At 48.9% G+C, this 26584-nt stretch overlaps 1 protein-coding gene across 1 annotated transcript in view; it reads left to right on the forward strand.

The window, feature by feature from the left end:
• The window catches only part of Ksr2 (kinase suppressor of ras 2), a 313418-nt gene that overhangs the window by 241625 nt on the left and 45209 nt on the right, over positions 1 to 26584 (forward strand). The window contains exons 10-14 of the mRNA XM_051176529.1: positions 3797 to 3965; positions 12001 to 12042; positions 12565 to 12637; positions 16459 to 16507; positions 18220 to 18587. Coding sequence (XP_051032486.1) covers positions 3797 to 3965; positions 12001 to 12042; positions 12565 to 12637; positions 16459 to 16507; positions 18220 to 18587 — 701 coding nt within the window. The remainder of the gene's footprint in view (positions 1 to 3796; positions 3966 to 12000; positions 12043 to 12564; positions 12638 to 16458; positions 16508 to 18219; positions 18588 to 26584) is intronic.

Consider the following 26584-nt stretch of genomic DNA (forward strand, 5'->3'; position numbering starts at 1 on the left):
TAACCACACTTTTATTATGCTTATAGTCTTCAGGTTAGGGGCTAAGTGTTTTGTCAGAGCACCATGGGGGTATGATTTTGCCTTTGCCTTAGACTATCCAAAGACTTTGTTAGGAAAACCCCTATAACTGGTGGCTAGTAGCGTCTAGCATAGGTCAAGTTCAGCCCACTACTTGCTTTCATGTGACTCAAGCCACACCCACACTGTCCGTTGCTACTTTTATGCTGGGGTGATAGCAAAGTTGATGAGTCACCAGAACGCCTACATGAGTAAAAAGCCTGAAATATTTACCATCAAGTGTTTTACACTTTTATAGGCTTCTTCAGTCACCTGTCTGGTGCCTGGGTTGGGAAGAGTCAAAGTCTGCCTGGCAGAGAAGTCAGCCAGAAATGGCTGCCTGTAGCCTCGCCTTCCCCCAATATGGCCACTTCATGGCATCTGTGCTTCTTACAGATGGCTCATGGGACCTCGGCAATGTCATTCCCACCATTTTTACTAAGGAGACAATTGCCTGCGGGGCTTGAAGCTAGGCAAGGTAGATGCCAGTTGTGATCGGGAAGGGGCTTTGGGTCCCTGCTCTATGATGCTCCCAGTGGCTGTTAAGCACACCAGCTTTGGAGAGAGGTCCCTGAGGGAACCCTAAAGCATCAGCATTTGAAAATGCTCTGTGTGCTTCCTGGTACCTGGCAGATACCCAGGGAACCTTAACAAACGTTGCCTTTGATCTCGGGGCTTCATGCAAAATGTGAAATCCAGGACCATTTACTTTGGTTGTTTCTGGAAGTCTCCGGGCCGGTCTCAGTGGATGAGAACTTGGCTAGAGTGTGCAAGGCTGTGCCACTGTACAGAGGAGGGAGGGAGGAACCATGATCTTCCAGAAGTGACTGTGCATGTCATAGAGCCCATCTTTTCTTCTGTGACATCATTGGGGCCAGGAGCTCAAAGCCACTCTGAGACCTTTCTGTCTGGCTTAACCAGCGCTTGGAGCCTCTTGATGTCAGATGGGACAAAAACACAGGTCAGATGGATGAGCCACAGTGACATTGTTCTGCTTGTCTGCCAGCAGGGACACTCAGGAAGGGACAGAAATGGACCTCTGTGCAGACAGCAGCTTTGCCACGGAGATGGCTGGGTTATTTTTTGCCTTGTTCTTGTCTCACTGGCTTCATGAAGATTCTTGTCATCAGACAATGATGTGGTCCGGAGACAGATTTCTCAGCCAATTTTCTCTGAAGAGTTCCTGTTCTCATATCTGTCTCCTCCCTGATCCAATCTGTCCAGGTTCATAGAAACCCTGCTTCCTCACCTGGAAGGTTGGCAGAAGGGAGACTTTGGAGTCATAAAGCTTGGGTTTGTAGCACAGCTCCTTAAAACATCTGTGTTGCTGTGTTTGGGCCTGTTCAAAGTGCATTTGCCTTAGCTTTCCCCTCTGTAACGTGGGCAAGGTGCTAGGGAGGGGTGGCTGGGAGGACTGGTCCAACAGTAGGTGTTCAGGGATGAAGGAGGGGAGGAGGGGGAGGAGGAAGAGGAAACAGTAATGGAATGAACAGAGGAGGAAAGGGAGAAGGAAAAGGTAGAGGAAGGAGGAGTAGAAAGCTGAGGGGGAAATGGGAAAAAAAGGAATAAATGCGAGAAAGAGCAAGAGAAGACAGAAGAGGAAGTGATGGAAGCAGGAGGAGGGAATGGAGGAGACGGTGAGGGATGGGAGAGATAAAGAAAGACAGCACAAGGAGAGAAACCAGACAAGCAAAATCAATAGCGTCTGCCGGCTCCTCCAGGGACCAGCCCCCAGCCCTAGTCCCCTACATGAGGACATCCAAACAGCCATCTGCAGTGGCAGCAGAGGCCATAGCTCTTCCTGCTGTGAGCATGGGCTTGGGAGAGCCTGCATGCTGGCTGGTTGCAGTTGCAAGGAACAGAGCCCCACCTACCCAGCAGCAAAGTGAGCCGCTGTCAGGGTAGCCAAGAGGCAGGGTGAACTGCGGTCATCTCAGGGAGCTGGGCTCTCTGAATTTAGACCTAGAGCACGGCCTCGAGTCACGCGGGTTCCCTGACCCCAGTGACACCAGGACTTTGGTTTTATTTTTTTAATCGTGTGAAAGTGGGTATGTGCACATTAAGCGCAGGTACTGGAGGAGGCCAGAAGAGGGCGCCAGATTCCATGGGGCTTGAGCCACAGCTGTCATGAGCCTTATGATGTAGGTGCTGGGATGTGAACTTGGGTCCCCTGGAAGGGCAGTATGCACACTTTACCACATCTCTCTAGCCCTAGACACTGTCATTCTAAAGATACTATGAAAAGACAAAGAAGCTAGAATAACCAAAGAAGCATATGTGTGTATCTGTGTGTATATGAGAATTGAAAATGGAATAAATTCTACCCAGTTTCAAAACTGAATAAACAGCTACAGAAATCACAACCAAAAGTTATAACCAGTGGGCGAGCGGGTTCAGGGGAGGATGCTCACTATGAACCAACATGACACACCATTATCACACGCTGGTCACCGTAAGATGTGATGGCACACCAAGCACTGGCTAGGACACAGAGAAAGCTGCTCACTTTGAGTGCATGGGCACTCAACAGTGCAACTGTGATGTCCCTCACTGGACAATAACTCACAAACGGTGACACATCCACACAGTAGAGTATTACTCATCCCTGACGAAGCCATCATGGTAGTTAAGGTGCCTTCCCAAGCTGGGAGGAGGACCCCCTGCCTCTTCCAGCTTCCAGTGGCTTCGGCAGCCCTTAACTGCTGGTGACAACGCCTCAGTCTCAGTGTCTGTCTTCACGCATCCTTCTTTGTGAGTGTTTGTCCTCTCCTGTCTTTCAGGAGGATATTCATCCTCAGAGTCAGGACCCAGTCCTGTCTCTAGATCTCTTTCTATCTGGGGTTGGGCCCTAACCTTCTAGGTGGCATGTCTTGCGGGAGGGCACATTCAACCCTCTCACCTACTGTCTTAAGTCCATTCCACAAGGGCATTCTGCACATGCCTTTAAGGACTCCATCTTGCTCTTCGGTGAAGCTGGTCTGAGGGCAAGACAGACAATGCAGGTCCCAGCTGCATGCTGGAGGTGGCGGAGGGGGAGGATGCTGCAGGCTCATGCCCACACTCTTGGGAGCTATCAAGCTGTTGATTCTTTAATAAACACTTGGGAGGAGACGTGTCAGAGCAGGGACAGTTCTCTGGGCACCTCAGCATGGGGCCTCTCCAGATCAAAGAGGCACAGAGTGCGTGGCTATCACCTCTGCAGATTTCATTATGTGGCAACCTTTCCTGCCTGGAGTTCAAGCAGCAGGCAGAATGTGACTCCAGAAACACCCCTCCACATCTGGGTGGAACCCCTTTAAATTGACTTGTTCAGATGGTGTGTGTGTGTGTGTGTGTGTGTGTGTGTGTGTGTGTGTGCACGCTCATGTTCGTGAACGTGTGCATGTGTTGAAATATGCATGCACCTGTGGAAGCCACAGGTTGACTTCAAGTGTCTTCCTTTGTCAGTTTGTATCATATAATATATATATGTATATATATATGTGTGTGTGTGTGTGTGTGTGTGTGTGTGTGTGTGTGTGTAGATAGAGAGAGACGGAGAGAGAGAGAGAGAGAGAGGATCTCTCACTGGACTATGCTAGACTCTAGAAGGCTCTAACAAATGCAGAAGGGTCTCACTGGACTATGCTAGACTCTAGAAGGATCTAACAAATGCAGAGCTTCCTGCTCAGCTTATCCTGTCTGCTCTGTCTCTGTTCCCCCACCTGTCCCTGACCCCGCCCTCTTTTTCTTTCCACAGGACCACATCCCCGTCCCTTACCAGCCAGACTCCAGCAGCAACCCCTCATCCACGACGTCCTCCACGCCCTCCTCGCCAGCACCCCCCCTCCCTCCCAGCGCCACGCCGCCTTCTCCCCTGCACCCTTCCCCACAGTGCACGAGACAGAAAAAGAACTTCAACCTGCCAGGTACCTCTGTGCTGGGGAGACAGTGGATACCATGGGGCGGGGGAGGGCATTGGGTCATTGGCAAAGCCAGTGTGTGGATGTGTACTTACCATACATGGGGCAATTGTCCTCTAATACCACATTCCAGCTGTAGAGGAAATGTAAAGTAAGAGTCACCAACTCTACTTGACAAATGTGGAAACGTGGCACAGGGACTCTTAGAGGCATGTCTTTTGTTTAGCAATGAGCTGATGTCTTTACCTAGCTAAGTCACAAGGCAGTCACCCACTCCGGAGTTAGCAGTTGTCTGGCGAGACAAATTGGTTGGTATTGGTGGCAGGGTGTTGTGCTGAGGAGCTGAGGGACACACATCTGAGCAGGGTCACTTCACAAGCCCCAGCCCAGGTGCCAGACATGGCTCTGAATGGACAGTGTGAGTCCTGTCTACCCTGCCCTCTCTGTGTGACCTGATTCTGTCGCCTCGGTCTGGGAGAGAATGGTGACTTGTGAGACACTGACTCCTCACCCTCCCTTGTCCTTACACCTGAGAAGGGCTCCTCCTCTGCCGTCAGGTGGAGCAGACCCCAGACTCTTGCTGCCTCTACCAGGGCCCAGCCAAACCCATATGTAGATCCCAAAAGGCTGTGCCAATCAGGTCTCCCTCTTCATGCTCCCTGAGCAAGCAAGGGCCTTTGAGCTGGCTCGGAGGGGAAGAAAACCCTGCCGCCAAGCACAAGGACCTGAGTTCAATTCCCAGAGTTCCTGTTAAAAGCCTGGCTAGTGACACACGCTTGCAGTTCCAGTGCTAGGAAACTGAAGGCGGATGGATCTTGTGGGCTCGATGGCAGCCAGCCCAGCTGCAGTGCTGAAGTCTGGGTAAAGTGGCTAACCCTATGTCCTAAAAGAGGAGACCGAACCCGAGGAATGACACCTGAGGTTGGCTACTGGCTTCCACATACATGTACACACAGCAAACACACATACACACATTTATACACTCATACACACATATGTACATACATTTACACACTCACACACACACATATACATACATGCACATACATACATGCACACAATACATACACACATACACATGCACGTACATACACATACATTTACACACTCATACACACATGCATACACACATATATGCACACACATACACAAACATATACATGCATTCACACAAATATATACACACATACACACTCATATATACACATATACACACTCACACACATACATGCATATATACACACACATACACACGCTCACATATACACAGTACTATCGGATTCATCTTCTGTGGAAGTTAGTCTGAGGAAATTTCTATTCAGACACTCACACAAGGACACCAGGATCTGTGGTAAGGACGTTAGTTATTGCAACAGTGAAGAACTGAAATTGTGTCAAGTGCCCATTAAGAGAAAGGCCGAAGGCACTGGAATGATGCTCTGGCCCCATGTGAAGGAACTCAGCACTCCGCAGAGATTTCCCAGAATGTAAAGACACTTATCATGGGTCTTAAGTGGAAAGAACAACTGTTTGCAAAGTAATTGGCAAACTATCCTTCTGTTTCTTGTGAATTATTTTTGTGTATTTATGCACATTGCATGTATAAAATATGCCAATGAGCAGAGAGGTTTGAAACACTTCCTTGTTTGTGGTGCTGGGGACTGGACTTAGGGTCTTGTGCGTAGGGCACACACAGTGTGACTGTCACTCTCTTGCCCATGTGTGTAGTTCATAACGAAAACGTAAGAGTGGTTCCTCCCAGAGTGGCTGTGCCATTTGACACCATCAGCGCATAAACACTCAGGAATTTCTTTTTGACACACTATCCTTCTGCCTCTTTACCTCTGGAGACTGGGATGGTTAGTCTGCACCCCCACACCTGGCTAACTAACAGAGGGCTTTTGTCTTACCTACTGTCTGTCATGTATATAATGGGGAGTGGGTGTGAATCAGTGAATGCAGATGATGGGATGTGATGTTGAAATGGAAGATACAGTCTTCCAGAAATGCAGTCAGGACTGCCCTGCCCTAGCAGAGTCTCCCAGGGTGATGGGCACCTGGCTCTCTATCACACTCTTGATTCTGAGCTCCTGGAGATGAGAATGAAGCTTGGAGTGTGGCCGGATGTGCGATGTTGAGTTCTTAAGGCTATGTAAGCTAATGCTTGGATGTAACTATATCACTAGAATTGATTAATCTAGAACATTCAGGGGTGTCCAAAAGGGTCTGTGAGGTTAATAGCCAATTAAATGTTCCTGGTGACCTCAGAGCACATGGGGAATGAGATGTTAGCAAACCAAGCATGACCTGTGCTGACTCGATGTTGGTGACCACATCTGGTTCATTGAATTGACCACTGTTTTCCATCATTTCCTGAGCCATCCCGCCCCATGGACAAACCTAATATAGGTCATCAGGGAGCTGCTCTGAACACAGATGAATCAACTTTGTTTTGAGTGTTTATAGTGTCACCTGGCAAGAGGCATGAAGGGACTTGTGGGTAGAGCCTCCAGATAGCCTCTGTCTTTGGAACGATACTAACACGCGCACACACACCTGCACTCATGCGCTTATATGCACACACTCATACATGCACACACATATTCATGCACTCCCATACATTCACACACTCATGCATTACATGTTCACACATAATACACTCATGCACTTACACACATGCACTTGCACATATGCACACACATGCACTTACACATATGCACTTAAACACATGTACTTACGCATATGCACTTACACAAAGCACATACACTCATGCACTTACACGCATGCACACACACTTATTGTGGTTAAATAAGGATCAGGATAAACAAATAGGCCAAATAGATGTTTATTCAGTGAGAAATAACTTACAACCTAGACAGATGAACACCAGCAAGTTCCACCGGATGCTCTCTCCACGTCTCGCCAGCAAGAGAGCATTCCCCAGCTCCTCCTCAGACCTCCTTCCACAGGTCACTTCTGCCCCTGGCTCCACCCCCAATGGGCGTGGTCAGTGCCACAGAAGGAGACAAAGTGAATATCCCTCTACAATTCCCCTTTTAGTCTAAAGAAAAGATTTAGGCTTGATACAGAACTATATACAAAACAGTGAATAACAAGTGTGCTCTAAGAAAAGGAAAATCGAGAACAAAATGACCTACATATCTAGTCCTAGGGTGAAGGCATAATGGAGTTTACAATAGAGTTGTCCTAAGCTGGAAAACGTAAGTCTAGTACCTAATATAACAAATCAGGTAAGGCAGGATATAAATCAGGAAAAATTAGTAAAGTGGTTCAAAGCCCTTACAATTCTGCCCAAAAGGCAGAATTGTATGCCATTCTCATGGTATTTATGGATTTTACAGAACCCCTCAATATAGTTACTGACTCTCAATACACAGAGAGAGTCGTTTTACACATTGAGACTGCAGAATTTATTCCTGACAATACAGAATTAACTTCATTGTTAATACAGTTACAAGATACTATCAGAAAGAGGACTCATCCTATATCACACATCACACACTCATGCCCATCCACAGTGCACACATGCACTTACACACATGCACACCACTCCAGGAAATAGAACTTTCTGGTGCCTTAAAAAGGAAGAAACAGGGTAGAGTCTTCCTTTGGTGGATACGGCAAGGTTTCTTTCCTTCTTTTTCAGTTTCATGTATATATACAATGCGTGGTTGGTATAGCCACCCCTCTTATTCTCCAGTATCCCCATCTACTTCCATCTGAATCATTTCTTCCTACCTTGTCCTCTACTGGCTACATCACAGAGAAAATGGTACCCCTCCTCCAGCAAACACCCATAGGCATCAGGTTCTCAGGAAAAGAGGGACTTCACGGGTACTTCCTCTGTGGAGGAAAGTTGGGGCCCAGGCTTGTGCAAGTGTCCACAGCTACTGTGTTTTCATGGTTGCCATGGCAATAGCATATCTGGATGGCAACATTTCATCAGCTTCTTCTCCACTCTCTGGCTTTTTACTTCTTTCTGCCCTTTCTTCTGTATTGTTCTCTGGGCTCAGGGCTGTGTGTGTGTAGTGTGCATGGTGTGTATGATGTGTGTGAGTGTGGTGTGTGTGTATATGTGTGGTGTGTGTGTAGTGGTATGCATGTATAGGCATGTGTGTGGTGTGTGGTATATGTGTGCTGTGTGTGCATGTGGTGTGTGTTGTGTGTGTTCATGTGTGGTATGTGTGGTATATGAGGTGTGTGTGCATATGTGATGTGTGTGTGCATGGGCATGTGTGAAGTTTGGTGTGTGCATGTGTGGTGTGTGTGTAGATCCATGGTATATGTGTGTGAGTATGTGGTGTGTGTGTGTTCATGGTGTGTGTGCACATGTGTATATGTGTGTGTACCCATGGCACAGTTTATATAGATGCCCCCCACATGGTCGTTTATTATCAGCACTTTGGCCAGATCTGAGTCTCTGTGTTAACCACCACGTCACCCTCTAAGGGCTGGTAGGATTTCTAAGATCCCACTGGGTCTCCAGCAATACCTCTTTTCTTCCTCCTGCCCCACGTCACTGTGTGATCATGGGGATTCATTCATTTGCTCACTCTCCATCCCCTCCAACCATACACCAACACCTTAAGAACAGGAAACCTGACAGAGTCTTTTTATGTCCAAAGCCAGCTAGTACCTATGGGATAGCACAATGTTTGTTGAATGAACAAGGAATGAGCTAATGACTTAAACCCTATGCACTTCCCAGGACTCTAGTTTCTCATCTTCAGATTGTCTTCTTGACCTTCAGATGGCGTCTGCCTTTGAGAGTCCTATTGAGCGTCCACTGTGTGTGCTATTTGATGTAGAACCATGAACAACCTGACATAGCTCTGTAGTGTTAGAATCTCACTACCACAGTAACAACTGATCCCAAGCTGAACAGCACGAAGGCATCCGATATTTCTGAGGTTAGAAGCCTTGAGAAGGCTGGGCAGGGGAGCAAACTCCATGGCAGTGGGCCGTGGTTACCCCAGAAGCATTTTCTTGCTTTTCCCTAGCGTCTGTGTTACTCTACCCAGACCTCTATCATCCCCTGTGTCCTGGCTGCTTTTGTGTGTCAACTTGACACAAGCTAGAGTCGTCAGAGAGGAAGGAGCCTCAACTGAGGAAATGTCTCTTTGAGATCCAGCTGTAAGGCATCTTCTCAGTTAGTGATCAGTGGCGGAGGGCCCAGCCCATGGTGGATGATGCCACCCCTGGGTCTTGGGTCCTATAAGAAAGCAGGCTGAGGAGGCCATGGGGAGCAAGCCAGTAAGCAACACCCCTCCATGGCCTTTGTGTCAGCTTCTGCCTCCAGGATCCTGTCCTGTTTGAGTTCCTGTCCTGACTTCCTTCCTTGATGAACAACAGTGTGGAAGTGTGAGCCAAATAAACCCCTTCCTCCCCAAGTTGTTTTTAGTCATGGTGTTTCATTACAACAATGGAAACCTTGACTGACACAACCTGTTTTCATTGATTCTCTTTTACTTCTGACTTCCCTATTGCACTGACCTTTATAATCACATTGGACTCATCCGCATAGCCCAGGATAGCCCCTGGGTCAGCAGCCCATTTAAACCCATCTTTAAAGTCCCTTTGCCATATAAAGATGCAGTCACACTTCTCCAAGATTAGGACATGAGCAACATTTATCAGGCCAGTCTTGAGCGCACGGTCCTCCTGTTTCTTGAAAAGAATGTGACAATCATCCCACCTTTACTATGGGTCGAGTCCCTCACTGTAGTCAGAGCCTGGTGGGGGTGGGTGGCAAGATCATCTAGGCCCTATGAGATGTAGTAGTTTCCTATTTTATAATTTTAGCTTTTTGTTGAAAAATGGCTGCATGTGAGGATGTGAGATTTATACAGAACTGTGTAGCCAACAAGGCTCCTGGACTCATGAGCTGCTTTTTTTTTTGGGGGGGGAGGAGGCAGAAGCTGTACTTTGTGACCTGGAACAAACTGTTTCTCAGTCTGTATACCCATGTTCTAGAATCAAAATAACCCCATTGGCATTCCAAGGCTATGCCAGTTCAGGAAATGGGCTGAGCCAACAAGAGCTTCCACTCTTGTGTCTTAGATAAAGAGTGATGATTTTAGTCACTCCTCAGTGTTTCGCACCTGACATGTGTGGGGACTCGGGGTTCCTGAGGTGCTGGGCTTTCCTTCTGTCCTGAAGGAGCTTATTATTTGACTCCAGCCTCAAGGGGACTGTTTCATTTGCACCCTAACAGACATCTAGCACTTGAAACTATCCGGCTGTCTCTTGGTTCTAAGCCCTTCTTGTCTGTCAGTTAAGAGATCTGGGAACCCACTTTTCACCACATTCATCCCACAGATCTGGGGCTGCTGGAGTCTCATGAATATCACAGTCCAAGGATGCTCGTGTCCTTGTGGAACATGCACACAGTCTCAACACACCCTCTCATGTGCCTTCATGCCACACCAAGCACTGAGTGAGAGCTGTATAGACAGTTTTCATGTATTGCCTAGGGACTCAGCGCCAGTAAAACAAATATACATAGTTGGTATAGGTATAGTTATTTTTTTCCATCTTGGATGAGTTGTATCTGCAGTCCCAGCTGTCCCCACTCAGAACCCACTGTACACTTCTGAGGAGTGACGGTCCCAGAATCATGGACCCGGAACTAGTATTGTCCCCATTTTGGGTGTGGACACTGGGACATGGAAAGGGTTGCTTGGTTTTACAAGGGACACATGTAGAACAAACAGTGTTAAAGGATCAACTTCTAGGCTCCAGCGCCAAGACCTGGGTCCTCACAGAGAGGAGTCAAGCGGCAGTTAGCAGTCCCCATCTCTGAAGGTAGTCAAGTTGCTTTTGGTACTGGAATCTGCAGTAGCTTGTGTACGACCCCGTCTCTGCCAACCACTGAACTTACTGTGGGGGTGTAAGCTGTCTGCCCTGTACAAGTAGCAAATTAGAAACCTTGGTCTTTGGTGAATGGACCAGACGTAGAGTAAGTTGTCAAGGCACTCAGCAAGTAGGGTTCGGGAAACATCTTTTGTATAATTATTCTTGCTAAACCTAGAGATTAGTGCATGCTTATGGTAAGTGGGGAAAAGCCTGCTCTGTGAAAAAGCAAAAGAGGAGAAAGATGTCCACACCCTAATCCCCAAGCCTATGCCTGCTGTGACAAAAGGATCAGGACAGCCGGGATTAAATCGCAGATTTCAAGGGGCACAGATTACCCTGGAGTATGCTAAATTCAATCCCATAAAGGGCAGGCAAGGAGGCCAGCAGGGTGTGACAAAGCTGAGATTGGGGAGAGTTGCTGGGGAGCAGAGCAGTGCGTGGGCCGGGCTCTCTGCGGATGGTGCTTGCTTGGGTTGGCGGCTCCAGGGAACCCAAAGCATCATACACCTTGTTCATGGCTCTTTAACACTGCATGGTAGCGCAATGGTTCTGACCCTTCCTAACGCGGTGACCCTTTAATACAGTTCCTCATGTTGTGGTGACACCTCCCCCCCCACCCTCCCTGGCCAACCATGAGGTTATTTTGTTGCTATTCTGTAACTGTAATGTTGCTACTGTATGAATTGCAGTGGAAATATCTGATACTTAGGAGGTCTGACATGCAACTTCCAAAGGAGTTGCGCCCACAGGTTGAGAATCACTGCTGTAAAGGGACCTGTTAGTATGGAGTCACTATACTGATTATCATTTTGTTGCAGTACAAAGAAAATAATACAATGCAAAGTTTGATGCTGAAAATTTGCATAAAGCATCTGTAAAAGCGAAGATTACTTTGGATTATAGCTTTGTGGTGGTGGTGGTGTGTGTGTGTAAGTGAATGTCACTGCGCCTCTGAGAGGGTGTGGCCTGATTTTAGGGGGTGTAAGATGTCAAATGCTTGGGTCCCACATGGTCCTACTCCCTTATAATTCATGGTGCGTGCAGAAGTGTGGGCACTCTGTGGGTGGACACAGAGTGACTGTTCAGTGGCGATGGGAATGAGGCTTGGTACCCAACAAGACAGCACTCAGTGGTACTCACGCGGGTGTTCTCTGTCTTTTGCAAGCTTCCCACTACTACAAATATAAGCAGCAGTTCATCTTCCCAGGTGAGTGTCCTGGGGGCTGGCCCTCTGAGGAGCAGGGACTGCTGGGGCTGGTGGGAAGAGGTCAAGAGCAGAGAGGAGACTAGTGGGGTCTCCACACTCCAGGATAACATCTGGATAACATCTGGAAGAGGAGAAGGTAAGGGTAGGAGATCCCAAGAGCACCAAGGGACCCAAGTATATGCCCAGCAGGGTGGAGGCCCAGGGGGTCAAGTCAAAGGGACCTGAGCTGGACAGAAATGTGAACTGAGTGGTCCCCTTAACCCAAAAAGGACTCAGGAGTGAGGAGGATTCAGGGATGGGCAGTGGATGCTTAGGTATCCTGTGCAGCCCCCTTGGCGGTGAGGATGCCTATTCAGGATCTCTAGATTGCTGGTCCATCTCAGTGGGTGAGGCGGGGGGGAAGGAAGCTGGCCAAAGTTGGAATCCATAGCACAGGGTAGGGTTGCTGGCTGCTGTGTCTCTTGGGGGTAAGGGTCATGGGCTCTAGGTTTGGTCTCTGAGTTTCTGCCCTCTGCCTCTCAGATGTGGTGCCCGTACCAGAGACGCCCACCCGGGCGCCCCAAGTCATCTTGCATCCGGTCACCTCGAATACAATGTAAGTGGCCTCATCCCCTACCCCAAGCTTTGTCCCTCTGCTGTCGCTTCTCCTCAGACCTGAAGGAGATGAGTGGGGGGCAAAAAGACACAGGGCATGACTGAGTAGAAGGCGACTGGCATCCCAAGCTGAGGGGGGCGGTGGTTTGAGGCAACATTAGACCCCACAAGCCAGCTCTTCTTGTGGCTCTGGTCATCTGTGGCAACTACAGTTTCTATGTGGCTCTGGTCATCTGCGGTAACTACAGTTTCTAGAGGTCATACCAGTACCTCACAGTGGCCTCCTTATGATCCCAGACAACTGTCCCAGGCAACAGCTAGACTTTAGTTTATACCATGGGTCCCCCTTTTTAAAAAGTGTCCTTTAAGCTGAGCCCAGTGGCACCTATTGGTCATCCCAGATGCTTGGGAGGTGAAAGCAAAGGAATTACAAGTTCAAAGCCAGCTGGGGCAACTTAATAAGGCCCGATCTCAAAATCTGAACATCTAAAATGGGCTGGGGGTGTACTTTGGTTGTGAAGGTGTAGATTCAACCCCTGGTCCTGGGGGGTAAGGGGTGTGAGGAGACAGAGTATGAGAAAGAAAAAGAAGGAAAAAATGAAATATATAGTTTCATCTGGGATCAACAAACTCTAGCCTGTCAGGCAAATCCCATCTGTCACTTGCTTTTATAAGTAAAGTTTTATTGAAACGCTGCCATGCTAATGTATTCACAGGGCCTTGACCGGCTGCCTTCTCAGTACAGCGGGAGGGTGGAAAGGTGTCAAGGAAGCATATGGCTCCCCAAAGCCAAAAATATTGACTCTCTGGCCCCTTGCAGACAGAGCTTGCTAGCCTCTGTTAGTTATATCACTGTAAAATGAGCAGGAGCTAATTTGGGAGAATTTAGAATATTCCGTGAATAAGGAGGGGAAACTCGCCCCTTGGAACTTGATGCTGCTAGAATGTCTTAGTGTGCTTTCTCATCCAATTATGTATCTGTGATTCATGACAAAGGCAGTCAGGATCCTCACAATCCCGTTTTACCTTTAATGCAGGGACCCTGATTTCCTCCTGTGGTTCGGGCCCTTCATAGGCAGTGTCTTACTGATTAGAAAGAATGTCACAGTCATGTGGAATTCAGATCCCCCTGCAGTAAGCAATGTGGCCACAGATGTCTTGGTGCACACCCCTCCCTGGATGACCTATGGCTTGGGCAGTCAGAGAAGTCACCCTCCTTCCCTTTTGTGGGGTGTGATGAGAGTGCGACTCTCATTTCTGCCCTTTTCTTCTGGCCACGTGACCTGCGTCAGGCTCCACGAAGCTCCAACAGGGCGCGTCTTTAAAATCAAAGGAGCTCTGCTGCTCACAAGCCTGCTCCATACTTTGTACAAGACGAACTCCAAGTTATTAACCACCGTGGCAGTTCGTGGAGCTGCTCGAGAGCGATCTGTTTACATGTGTGAGGAGTAAAGGGCAGGAAGTCAGCGAATCGACCTGGCAGAAAGGAGGGGGCTTGCCCTAGGGTGGTTAGGCAAGGAGAGGGACTCTGCGCTGTCCCCACGGACTCTCATCCCACGTCCTGAGGCTACACCATCAATATCTGATTGACACACGGCCCCCCTCCTGTTTAGCTGAGTCGGCAGGGCCCTTTACTTAGAGATCTGAGGGGCTGGATAAGAAACTCCTCCCACAATAGGGTAGGTACCGGAGTTGCTAAACTCCCATTGGAGAAATATGAAGAAGACACGGTTTTCCTGGAGAAGGCTCTGTCCTACCTCTTTTGAGTTTTGTGTGCAGTCTGTTGCCAACCAAGCTGCTCTGTTCCCACTGCACCCCCTAAACACACACCCTAAAGTGTCAAAAGCTTCCTCCAAACCCCTGTAGACAGTTACAATTCCCCACATGCCCATCACTAAGCTACAAAGTTGATAGTGCCCTCACCCTCAATACACAGCCAATTATATCATTAACACACAGCACATCCCTAATGCCCTTAGTGTGTCCACACAACTCCAGGCAAGCACTGGCACACCCCATCATCCCTTGCGTGGCTCACACATAAACCCATAGATCGCAGCAGCCGCACTTAGAAGGCAGCTGTAGCTTTTGAGCTTTGTATGTGTGACACAAACTCACACCTGTGTTTTCCCACCTGGCCAAGCCCTTGCTTGACGTACACGTACCTTGATTCCAGGAGATTGGCCAAGTTCCACTCCAGCACCATTGTCTTAGTCACTAATCCATTGCTGTGAAGAAATACCGTGACCAAGGCAAGCCTTATAAAACAGAAAGCATTTAATCAGCGGCTTCCTTACAGTTTCAGAGGGTGAGCTGGATATTATCAGGGCGAGACACATGGCAGTAGGCATGGCATTCATGATGCTGGAGAAGTAGTTGAGACATTCTGATCCACAGGTGTGTGTGTGTGGGGGGGAGACAGACAGACTGACAGACAGACAGACTGGGCTTCGTGTGGACCTTTACAACCTCAAAGCCTGCCCTCAGGGACAAACTTCCTCCATTGATGCCACACCTTCTAATCCTTTCAAATAGCACCACCCTCTAGCAATTAAGCATGCAAATATATAATATGAGCCTATGGGATCACTTTTATTTACACCATGACAACTGTGAACTTCCAAATGTGTCCTGTGAGTCTCTTTCCTGGAAATGCGCACAACACTCCATTTATTCAGCTCACTGGTAGCTGCGGGCCCTTTGTTGCCTTCAGCTCCCCCTGGCTCTTTCAGTAGTGAAAAGGCTTTCCCTTTATGGCAGGAGCCGTGATGCCTCTAACTCTAGAGTCTCCTTTTAAAGACATGCCTGGTGCAGAATTCTAGATGAATGAATGAATGAATTTTTAAAAAAATGAATAAATGAACAGACAAATGCATTGGTAATAAAATCCTTGTAGTGGGCAGGACTGAAGAGCTGGTTCAGCACCTAAGAACCCTTGCCAAGCTCTTGCAGGGGCCTGAGGCAAGGGCTGATGCAGAGGCCATGGAGGGTGCTGTGCTGCTTACCGGCTTACTTCCCATGCTCTGTTTCCTTTTTTAAACAACTCAGGACCATCCGCCTAGGGGATGGCACCACCCACAGTGGACTGGACCCTCCCATATCAATCATTAACCAAGAAAATGTCCCACAGACTTGTCATCAGGCCAATCTATTGGAAAACATTTCTCAGTAGAACTCCCATGAACTTCCCAAATAACTCTAGCTTGTTTTAAGTTAAAAACAACAACAACAACACTCTCTCTCTCTCTCTCTCTCTCTCTCTCTCTCTCACACACACACACACACACACACACACACACACACACACACACACACACAAAACAACCAACCATCACAGGTGGTTCATAACCCCTTGTAACTCCAACTCAGGGGCATCAGCTGCCCTCTGACTTTGATAGGTGCCACAAGCAAGTGCACACACCCACACACAGATACATAATTAATAATAAAACTAAATCTTTTTTTTTCAAGACCCTTCTAGGAGATTCTGAAGCTGAAGTTTAGAAATGTGATTTGTTCCTTTCCGGTGTACATTTAGACCTTGGAGAGTTCCTCGTCTGTGACATTTTTTGCCCACTTAAAAAGACAAGGCTGTTCTACTAGTTGGAACCATAAAGAAAAGCGAGCCCTGAGCAAACCAGGGAGATTTCTTTTAAAATTATGGTCTGATGAGCCTTCCATCTGCTCAGCCAAGTGTTGAAATGACAGAAGGGTTCCTGGCCCCAACTTGCCATTTCGGGCTCCTGAGTGTGGTTCACCCTAAATCCAGAGGTGTAAAGGTCACAGGCATTTTTTTTCCTTTTTCCTCTCTCTGATTTACAGCTTGGAAGGAAATCCATTACTTCAGATTGAAGTGGAACCAACCTCAGAGGTAAGAATTGGAGACCGGAAAAGGAGGCTTTGGTTAGAGGTTGGCAAAGCTGCCCCATGTCCTTGATGACACAGAGGGGTGGGGGTAGGGAGGTGGGGGTAGTGGCTGTTTGATGGATGTTCTCACTCTAGGACAATTGAGGAGCTGTGGCTTCTCCAGGCGCTGAGCCTAATGGGCCGTTTGACTGTGCTCATACTGGCAGAGACGGTTGGATAGAAATTGGCCTGTGATTTGCATTTTTAGGTTAAAAAAAATTAGCTCAAGGCTGGGGGAAATCAGAAGAGGGATGTGTTCCACTGCCTTCAAAATAACATACAGTAGCAGGTAGGAGTCCCAAGGATGCTGGCTTGGCAACAGTGAGGAAGTTGTGGGCTTCCTTCCATCTGTGCTAAGGGAGTAAAGACATGTCCTGGGGAATAACCATTGGGTCTGCCGTCTCAGCCCTACTGTGTGCCCTGAGCTAAAAGGGCTAGAAGCAGGGCTCTAGGAAAGAGACCCACATCCCATTCTGAGACAGAAGCAGTCACTAGAACTGACCCCAGGAAGCTGACATTCCCTGTCTTGATTTCCCTCAGTGTCACATTTAGCTCATACAATACATTTAGGGTCCAGTGAAGAGGTTACTTTTTGAGGTCACCTTACCAGGGTCTCTGGGGCTTCACACAGGGTCTGGCATCTGCTCCCCCACACCCACCAAGTTATAAAAGAGTCTAATAGGCAAGACACCCCTGAACCTAGCTATCTCCAACCCCTATGAGTTCCCCCTTGATGGATCACAACTAACCCCAAGGGTCATGTGTTTAATAAGGCAGGTCTCACTGCAAATCTGGTGACGTTTCAACTCAGTAGATCCAGATGGGGCCCAAGAAGCTGCATTTTTCTCCAGCATCCCAGCAGATGTTTGATGTAGGCAGCCAGGCATCAGTGGGAACTTCAGAACTCATCCCCTTCATTTAGAACTTCACACTACCCCCTGGAGAAAATTCTCATCTTACTTTACTTTATAGGGAGATAAGGAGAGCTCAGAGAGATGGACCAATTTCCCCAAGGCCACACAGGCCAGAGGCCCACTAACTGGGCCTGAGTGTTCAACTTGTGGTCTTGGCTGTCTGCTCTGATGTCTGCCAGCCCCCTGGTCTTAAATGAGCCACAGAGCTTGGACCTATAAGCCCTGTCAATCTCTGAACCAATTCTGAACTCCTTGGAGGAGGCCAACAGGCAACCCAATCTGATGGTTGTCCCGTGTCACACGAAGAGACACACGGTACATACATCTTTTAGCCTGCTGTTCCTTGTACACACATACTGTCAGGCAAGTCGAAACCAGTATGGTGGAATGCTAAACCGTCCCTCTGCTTGGCTTTGATCCAGAGCGAGAGTGAGGACCTCCCAGGTGACCAACATTCTCATTTGCCCAGGATGTGTCCTGGGCTGTGTCACTTTTTAGTGTGAAATCTTCACAGTCCTGCCAAACTAGAATGTCTTGGCATGTCTCCTCTCTTAGCATAAGGCAGTGGGACCACCAGACTCTCCTTCAAGTCCTTTTTTGTGGTAGAACTCAAATCCGAAGATACTTGGAACACAGGTGTGTCTACATATTTAAATATGGAGTGTGTCTTGACCTCCATAGCACACATGGTACCCAACAATCCCCTAGGGAGGATGGAGCCGGGGTGGCCATGGCTTTGATCTCTCTCCCTCTCTGGCCACAGAACGAAGAAGGCCACGATGAAGCCGAGGAGTCTGAGGATGACTTTGAGGAGATGAACCTGTCCCTCCTCTCAGCCCGGAGCTTTCCACGCAAGGCCAGCCAGACCAGCATCTTCCTTCAGGAATGGGACATCCCCTTTGAGCAGCTAGAGATTGGCGAGCTCATCGGGAAGGGTCGCTTCGGGCAGGTGTACCACGGACGCTGGCATGGCGAGGTGGCGATCAGGTTGATTGACATCGAGAGGGACAATGAGGACCAGCTCAAGGCCTTCAAGCGGGAAGTGATGGCCTACAGGCAGACCAGGCATGAGAATGTGGTGCTCTTCATGGGGGCCTGCATGAGCCCGCCTCACCTGGCCATCATTACCAGGTCAGTCCCTTCGTCTCATGTCTTTTTTTCAGGCTAATAGCGTCTTCAGGTCTTCCATCCATGGTTCACTCATAGCCCTTTAAGCCCCTAAAAAATAATCTGCTTTTAGGCCTTTAGCAGTGTCTGGAAAGAGCACTGCCTTGGGACCCAGGAAAGCCAAGCCTGACTGTATTCTGCATGGGTGGCTCTCTGACTCTTCTCTCTTATCACGTGAAATGAGCGGATTGCTTCAGACACAGGTCAGCCAGCTTGTGTCACGGGCCCAGTGGGATATGTCAATCAGCCTCAAAGGCTGCAGGGTCTGTCTTAGCAAGTTGGCTCTGCCACTGTCACACAAAGTTGGCCATAGATGGTATGTGGATGGATTGGCATGGCAGCATTGCAATAAAACTTTATTTATAAAGCCAAGTGGTGGGCCAGATCTGCCCCATAGTTTTATCTGAGGTGCGGATGGCTATGATTGTGGCTCTCGATGGTTCACAGAACGTTTGTGGGGCTGTTGCTGCCATTGTTCTGAGTGTTCAGCATTCATGGGCTGCAGGGGTCTGGGGGCAGGTCAGGGGGAGGGCAGTTAATAGAGATCAACCTTTAAAAAATGGTAAATGACACCCGATGTAAAACCTTGACCTTCAAACGCATATAAACTCATGTATATGAACATCCACAAACACATGGACTCATATATATGCAAAAGAGAGAGAGAGAGAGAATATTAGAAAATCAAAGTAGCATTGACGGAGGTTGAGCAGCTGTGAACTGATCATCAACTTGTTTCCAAATCCTCCCTTACTGTATTAGTTGGAACTGACTACAGCTTAGGAATTGTGGATGTGGCCTGGGATGTCAAGCAGAGCCATCTGCTTCCAGGACACAATTTAAGGGGTAGAATCTCACTGGGAGTTAGTCCCACATCATGGATGGTGTTGGAGAAGGTGCTGCAGATTTCAGAAGAGGCAGTGCGTTTTCAGTCTGCTCCCTTGAGTCTGTGTATTAGCCCACAGTAACAAGAGAATTACCATGTCATCCTGAATAGGCAGACGACTGGGGCTTGTGTATCAAATGGCAAGTACCTGTGGAGCTTGGGGTGGTGGCAGAGGCCTTGGTCTCTCCTTAAACCAGTGTGAGAGCAGGGGCTGTCACATCTACCCAAGACAGAAGTGGCTCTGAAGTCATCGAGTTGGGGAGCAGGCTGCAAACGCTTGATAAAGTAAAGGACCAATTCCTCTGCAGCTCAGTGGCTTTCCTCTGCCCTGGGATTGTTGTGGGTTGAGTCCTGTTCTGTGGCCTGACTCCACTGGGTGGCTCTGGTCGGCTGGCTGCATTGAGGATCGGGTCCCTTGTAGATGCCTATCTTTACCATCTGCTAGTGGGTAGGTCCCCTAGCAGCTAGGGTGTTTCTGTGTCAGGTGACGTCCAGCTCTGGTCTTTCCCATGGTGGCTTCTGTCAAAGGTTGAATGCACGGGTGCTTTTCATGGCTCCACTGGTCATGTACTCGCTGACGTCATTGGCCAGAGCATCACCTGTGGTCAACTGGATTCAAGCTAAGGAGAAAGATTTGCCCTCGGAGTGGCAGACTCTTCAGGGAGAGGAGGTCGCTTTTACAGCCCTCTTCAGCGACTCCCCTCTGCACACTGTGCTTCTCTCTCAACAGGAAGCAATGTCTCTCTCCAGGAACTTAGGAGCCCCTCACTTGAGATACACGAGTCTGGTGAACCATGGATCTCAGGAACCCACGCCTTCTGTCCTCCCCTCCCCCTTTCCCAAAGAGTGGCTCATTGCACATGTACGGACCCCATCAGCAGCTTCAGAAAATGAGTGGCCATTATGAAAATGTCCTGCTCACCCCTCAGGCCCAGCTGTGCTGCAGCCCTCTGTTCTCTGACAGAACTCTGTATTCCGCCCCCGCGCCATAACAATCCATAGAGTTAACAAAGCACCTACCTTTTGCTGGCGCCATGATTTAAAAAACATCCCTAGTGGCTTTGGGACGTATAATTGGTCTCTGAAGTGTCTAGTGTTTTGTGTGAGGATGAGCCTTAAAGAAGGTAGCATTTATCCCCCAATTATTGTGTTGTTATATATTTGTCATGGGGAGAGCTTACTGGGTCCCCCATTTAGCTCCATCTACTTGTTGGCCCTTAAGAGTACCCATCTGAACGTTCTATTTGCAACCAGATATCTGAGTAATTTGATTAATCATTTGCATCCCTATGACTGACTGTTAGCGGTTGATTTTTGGATGCTAGCCAACTGACTAGAACAATTTGGGGGGACCTTGGTTTTATTTTTACAGGGAGCATATGACTAGATAATTGCCTGGCATATTCTAGATAAATCCACAATGGTGTGTTCTAGCCAATTACTTAGTAATTATTATCAGAGCTAACAAGTATTTCAGAGCTTGGTTTCCTTGTAAAGCCATATGCTTGGCTCTTGAGAAATGAACATTAACTAGCCAGTTATCCAGTCACTATAGCTGCAAACAATTCGAATCTGGATGGCTAGATTATTTCATGATTGGGTCATTATGGGATTGCTGCCAAGCAATCGGCAGCCTGCACAATTGTTCATGTTGAAAACTCCAAATGGCTGCGAAAGGCCAGTATTGAGAGGTTTGATTGACACTGCCCACATCCTTCAGCCCAGCTGCAGGGTTCTTGGAGCCTCAGTTTCTACATCTGTGGGGTGAGTGGGCTGGAGCAGGTGTTTGTCCTAACTCTGGGATCTCTGGGAGTGGGCTCTTTGAGATGCCGCTGGGAAGAGCCTTGGGGCAGCAGCTTCCTGGAGTGGTCTGTCTGGGCCTCACACCCCTGCTGAGGAAGTAAGACCACTCAGGTGTGCAGACCCCTCTAAACTGTTGTATCCCACTCCTAACAAGTCACCCTGACTGTGTGGCATCAGGCACACTCCCTTACAGTCATGAAGGCTTCAGTGACGTTCACTAAACTGACATGGAGTCACTGTCTGGAAGACCAGACCCAGCTTTTTGCCTTTTCCACCATGACTTCTAGCTTCTTCCCCTATCTTAAGGCCAGCAGTCATGGGGCATCTTGTTTGTGTGGTTATATCAACTGCTTTGGTCAGACCTCCTTTGGTTTCCCATGTTACATTTAGGGCCCACCCAGATCATCAAGTACTTACCTACCTGCAAAGTCCCCTTCTGCCATCTGAGGTAGCAGTTGGGGTCTTCAGGGACCGGGGCCTATATCACTCTGGGGACCATTGTTAGGCAAAGTAACACTGAGCTAAGATTGAGGCGATAGTAGCCATCAACTGAAAGATGGGATGGGGAGTGAAGTGGGGGGGGGACAGCACAGTGGGAGTCCAGCAGGTACAGAGGCCCTGGGGTAGGAAGTAGGGAGCGATGAAGGAGGGGAAGAGCTAGGAAAGAGTTACCAGGTGACTGCAGGACCACAAAGGCTCTGGACAGGAGCATGGAGTAGGAGAAAACGCAGTGGCTGTGTTCGCTGCGCCGGGGCTCCCACAGGCATCGGCCACTGAATCCTCTTGCACTCGGCTGGTTGATTCTGTGTCTAAACTCCCCGATGTGGAGTAGTGGCCGCCAGCGATGAGCAGCTCGGGTACCATCTTGGATGCTGACTTGACATTTTCCACCTGTGTGGGCACCCAGGAAAAATGACCCAGGGTTCCTCTGCTCTTAGGACAACTTGCAGGGATGGTGGTAAGAGGGGACAGGAAATCACGGTGATTTGCAAACACTGAGGCCCTGGGGAGGAGTTTTTAAGATGTCTCGTTTAGCACATGTCCTCAGTCTGGAGTCTGGAGGTGACTTCTCAGTCCTGTGACAATGACTCTGGATCAGGTAGCAGTGGGATCCCAGGGGCTTCCTTTGCAGTTCTAAATCCAATAAGCAACAGGGGTTCATATCCAACCCCAAATCTCCTCCGTTTCTCAGGCTTCCCAATCCAATCACACCACAGTGCCAAATCTGACAGATAGGCAAACGGGGCCACAGTCTCCCGCAGCCTCACATGGGGACAGTTCGCTTGTGCTCAGGTGAGATTTCATCTTGCCTTTTTTATTCCCCCTGTAACTTGGGGGCCTTGTGTCTTTCCAGTTTGTTCTTTCTTCAGACCAGTTTGATTGTCCTCAATATAACATGCAAGAAATGGGGGCCTGAGCCATGAAGATGTTACATCCCTCCCCCCCCCATCCCTCCCCACCCCACACACCAGCCAATGGCTTTGGCTTGCTTTAGTGCTTAGGAAGGCTGAATTGCTTTTCCTTTTATGAATCTCAGCTGAAAAGACTTTTTGTCTGTGGCTGCCTTTAATTGTGTGCCGCGCAGGACTTTTGTGAAGGAAGGCGCTATAAATGTCCGTCGTTATTAGCACCGGTAGATTAGCATCCTCTTGTGTATGTTTGTGCATGCATGGCTGTTAACAGTCACATGATCGGCCGAACACTCTGCCTGGCTGAGGATCTGGCTTGTTTCTGGTCACTGCTCCCTCGCGTCTCCGAGATGCTGGATTCATGAGTGTGACAGCTATCATCACTTCTGAGACATTTTGTCTTGCTGCCTAGGAGATAACTGATTGGTTGTTGAAAATAAAGAACAACTCCACACATGTGTGATGGGGGGGGGGCATTTGCCAAAATAGGTACAAAAAAAATCACATGTTGGCCAAGGTCATGGTAGCTGCTCCAACAGGTACGACTTAAAATAGGAAATGCTCGGGGGTTGGTGGAGAGGAGGGCTCACTAGGTAGTGAATACCCGAGTTTGAGCTGCAGCATCCATGTAAAATTGCTAGATGTGCAGATTATTCTAACACTGGGGAGGCAGAGATGGGAGGGTCCCTGGGGCTCACTGGCCAAGCAATCTAAGTTGTAAGCTCTGGGCCAATGAAAGACTCCGTCTATAAGGATGTAGAATGCCTTCCTGGGGACCATTCCTGATGGTGATTTCTGGCCTACACACACACACACACACACACACACACACACACACACGCACGCACGCGCACGCACGCACGCACGCACGCACACACAGAGTACCAAGAATACCACCTGGGGGTTTGAGATCTAAAAGTGCTCCAGATGTCTTTTGTGTATGCGTGGAGGGATGGTGCACACCACACCCTTCTACTTCCTGCCCACCATACCCTGGGGGCAGAGGGGAGAGAGGAAAGTCACAGCCAGTCCTGTGAGGGGCCTCCATAAGCCTGCAAGCACCCATGTCCCTCCTTGCTTGTATCATCGACTCGTACTTAGCCATATCCAGTGGCAAGAGGGGCGCAGAGGTAGCTGTGTTCCCAGAGGGGAAGAATGAAATGGGTCTGATGAATGGCTAGGAGGTCACGGGGAGGGGGGTGGAGGGTAAGCCTGTGACGGTCAGCCCCACCTGGGTCCTGGTGAGCTCTCCTTGATTCCTGGGCTGTCACTACATGGCCAGCTCTCCAGTCCCAGCATAAACACAGCTACCTCTCTCCCTTTCTAGAAAGTTCTGTTGGCAAGTGCCCTGGCTGGCATCTTGTGGTTTATAATGAACACCAAATGCATGCAAGGCACACTTTTCTTTGATCTGTTTCATAGTTCTCTTCTCCCTTCCCTCTCGCCATAGTTTCTTCATTTATAAAAGGCTACGGTACTCATGATGAGGACCACAAAGATGATAGCACCCGGGAGAAGCAGCGTACCTTTCTTGGTAGCACAAACACCAAGTTCTTGGTGCTTATTGAATGACACATGATGGTGACCGGGGTCTGAGGACTCGGCTTCCTGTCTAACCTTTGGCCCTCCTTGGTCCCTTGGCTGGGTGGCTTCTCACTCCTCCGCTCCGGGCCATCCAGAGGGAGGTGTGGAGTGATGGGCTGTATCCACCGGCCTCCAGCTGAGCAGGGAGCTTGGATCTAGAAATAACCTTTCCTGAGTCATCTGGGTGGACGTGGCCGTTGAAGCCATGGGCTGAGGTCATCCAGGGAGCTGAGGAGGGCCACCCGAAGATGAAGGATGAAACACCTGCTCTTCCGAGTGGACTGATGGAGACGGCTCATCCCGTAGAGGACTCGGGAGACAGCCGTCTAGGGAGTGGGAGCCACCACAAGAATAGGTTGTGAGGAAAGTAACCTAAAGTCACCGGCACCGTGCATGCCGCCTTCTGCTTTGTCCATATTTGGACACATGTCACCACAGTGCATAGTTTTATTGTTTCGTTTTTTGCTTGCCTTTTGACCTCACCCGCATCCCCTTCGCCACCTTAGAACATAGCCCGTCAGAGGGCCGGGGCTTCAGCTACTTGATTTGTCTCTGTACCCTCAGCCCCCAGTGTGTCCATCAGGTCATTTTTGTGTAGTTGTCAGAGTAATGAGTAACAATTTAAAAATATGCGTATTCCTAGCTTGTGCCTCTGGGCAAGTGTGACGGGGTAGAACTATTTGGTTTGGGTTTCTGAGGGGTGGCAATGTATAGAAAACAGAGTATGGACTCGGGGGTTGGGTTGAAGGATGGAGGAGAAATAATGATGATGAAAGAAATATTAACACTGTGATTTCACATGCAATGCAACATGGGGCCAGGTGACTTGAGGACACTTACCCCAAATCATACATTATATGTAGATTTCTGTGTTTGAAGCTGGGACTAGAGAGAGGGATGGCCTGTGCTCTCTTGGGGTTCGTAGATGGGATTCACTGGCTGAGTCTCCAGCGTTGTTATGATCTGTGCCATGGGGGGGGCCCGGAGCTGGCCTGCTACTCAACCAAATAACTGCCAAGTGGGTAGGTAAGCAGTGTCATGGGGCTGTCAGAGGATCTGAGTTCCATCCCTAGCACCCATATAAAAGCCAGGTATGGTGGTGACACATGGCTGTGATCCCAGTGCTGCAGAGGCAAACAGGAATCGTCCAGGCAGTCTAGGAGAGAAATCCAACTTCAGTGTGGCCAGTCAGTGGGCTCCAGGTTCAGCGAGAGACCCTGCCTTAAAAAAAAACAAACTGGAGAGCAATTGGGGAAACACATGACCTATGGCCTCTGCATGTGTGCAAACACACACACACATACACACACACACACACACACACACACACACACAGACAGTAGTGTTAGTCCCAATAGAAGGACTGACATGAGCAAAGGCCCAGAGACTCCAGGAGTCCCGAACTGGAGTGGATGGGGGACATGGGAGAAGCTGAAGAAATTGGCCGTCCATCTTAAAGAGCCTGGTGAGGGGGGCTAAGGCATTCGAGTTTCTCTTTAAAGATGAAAGGGAACCCATGTAAGGATATAAGCTCTGAGGTGACATGGTCTAGTTGAGTTATTAGAGACCCTGATCGGGGGCATCCCTCATCACAGGAGCCCTCCTGGCAGGATATGTGATGTATCCCTCTCCGGTCATGGTATGGGCAGTCCTTGTTGGCCCTAATCAGAAATTAGCAGGCATGCTTGCAGGTTTGAATTCCCTGGCTTCTGGAAACTAGTTGGCCTGCCGTGGTTTGGGGGGAAAGCAGCAGAGAGCTGGCATCTTCTGGAATCACAAGTGTTTTCAACAGCTTTCACTATTTCCCAGAGTTAAAAATAGCCTGATGCCTTCCCTTGTTTTGAAGGCAAGCGTGGGCACCATCAGGGCCTTCGTGTGTGTTCCAGAGAGCTCAGGGATGGTTTCCTTTGCGCTGCTGACAGGCAGGTGGTTAAACAATGATAGGAGAGTTTGTGGTAGGGAGGGCTTCGTGGAGAGAGGCAAAACTGGAATGATCGCTCTCCAAGGCTCTCCCCTTCATCTGGTCCCTTGTCTGTAAGTGCCGGTGTGTATGGGGGGGGCTGAATGGTGCCTACTTTAGCCGACCACCCGTACGACTCAAGAGACAGAGGAAACAACAGCAGCCAGGATCTGCATGAAGGTTGATCAGATGGCAGGGAATTGGCTTTTAATTATAGTTTTGCTCAAGGGCATCAGGCAAGCCAGGAACTTGAGAACTGAAACCTGTCTGATCGGAACCAAAGCCCTAATCAGGCTGTGTTTTCTCTGCTGTCAGAGCT

The sequence above is a fragment of the Phodopus roborovskii genome, unplaced genomic scaffold, assembly GCF_943737965.1.
Source record: "Phodopus roborovskii unplaced genomic scaffold, PHOROB, whole genome shotgun sequence".
Taxonomy (NCBI): domain Eukaryota; kingdom Metazoa; phylum Chordata; class Mammalia; order Rodentia; family Cricetidae; genus Phodopus; species Phodopus roborovskii.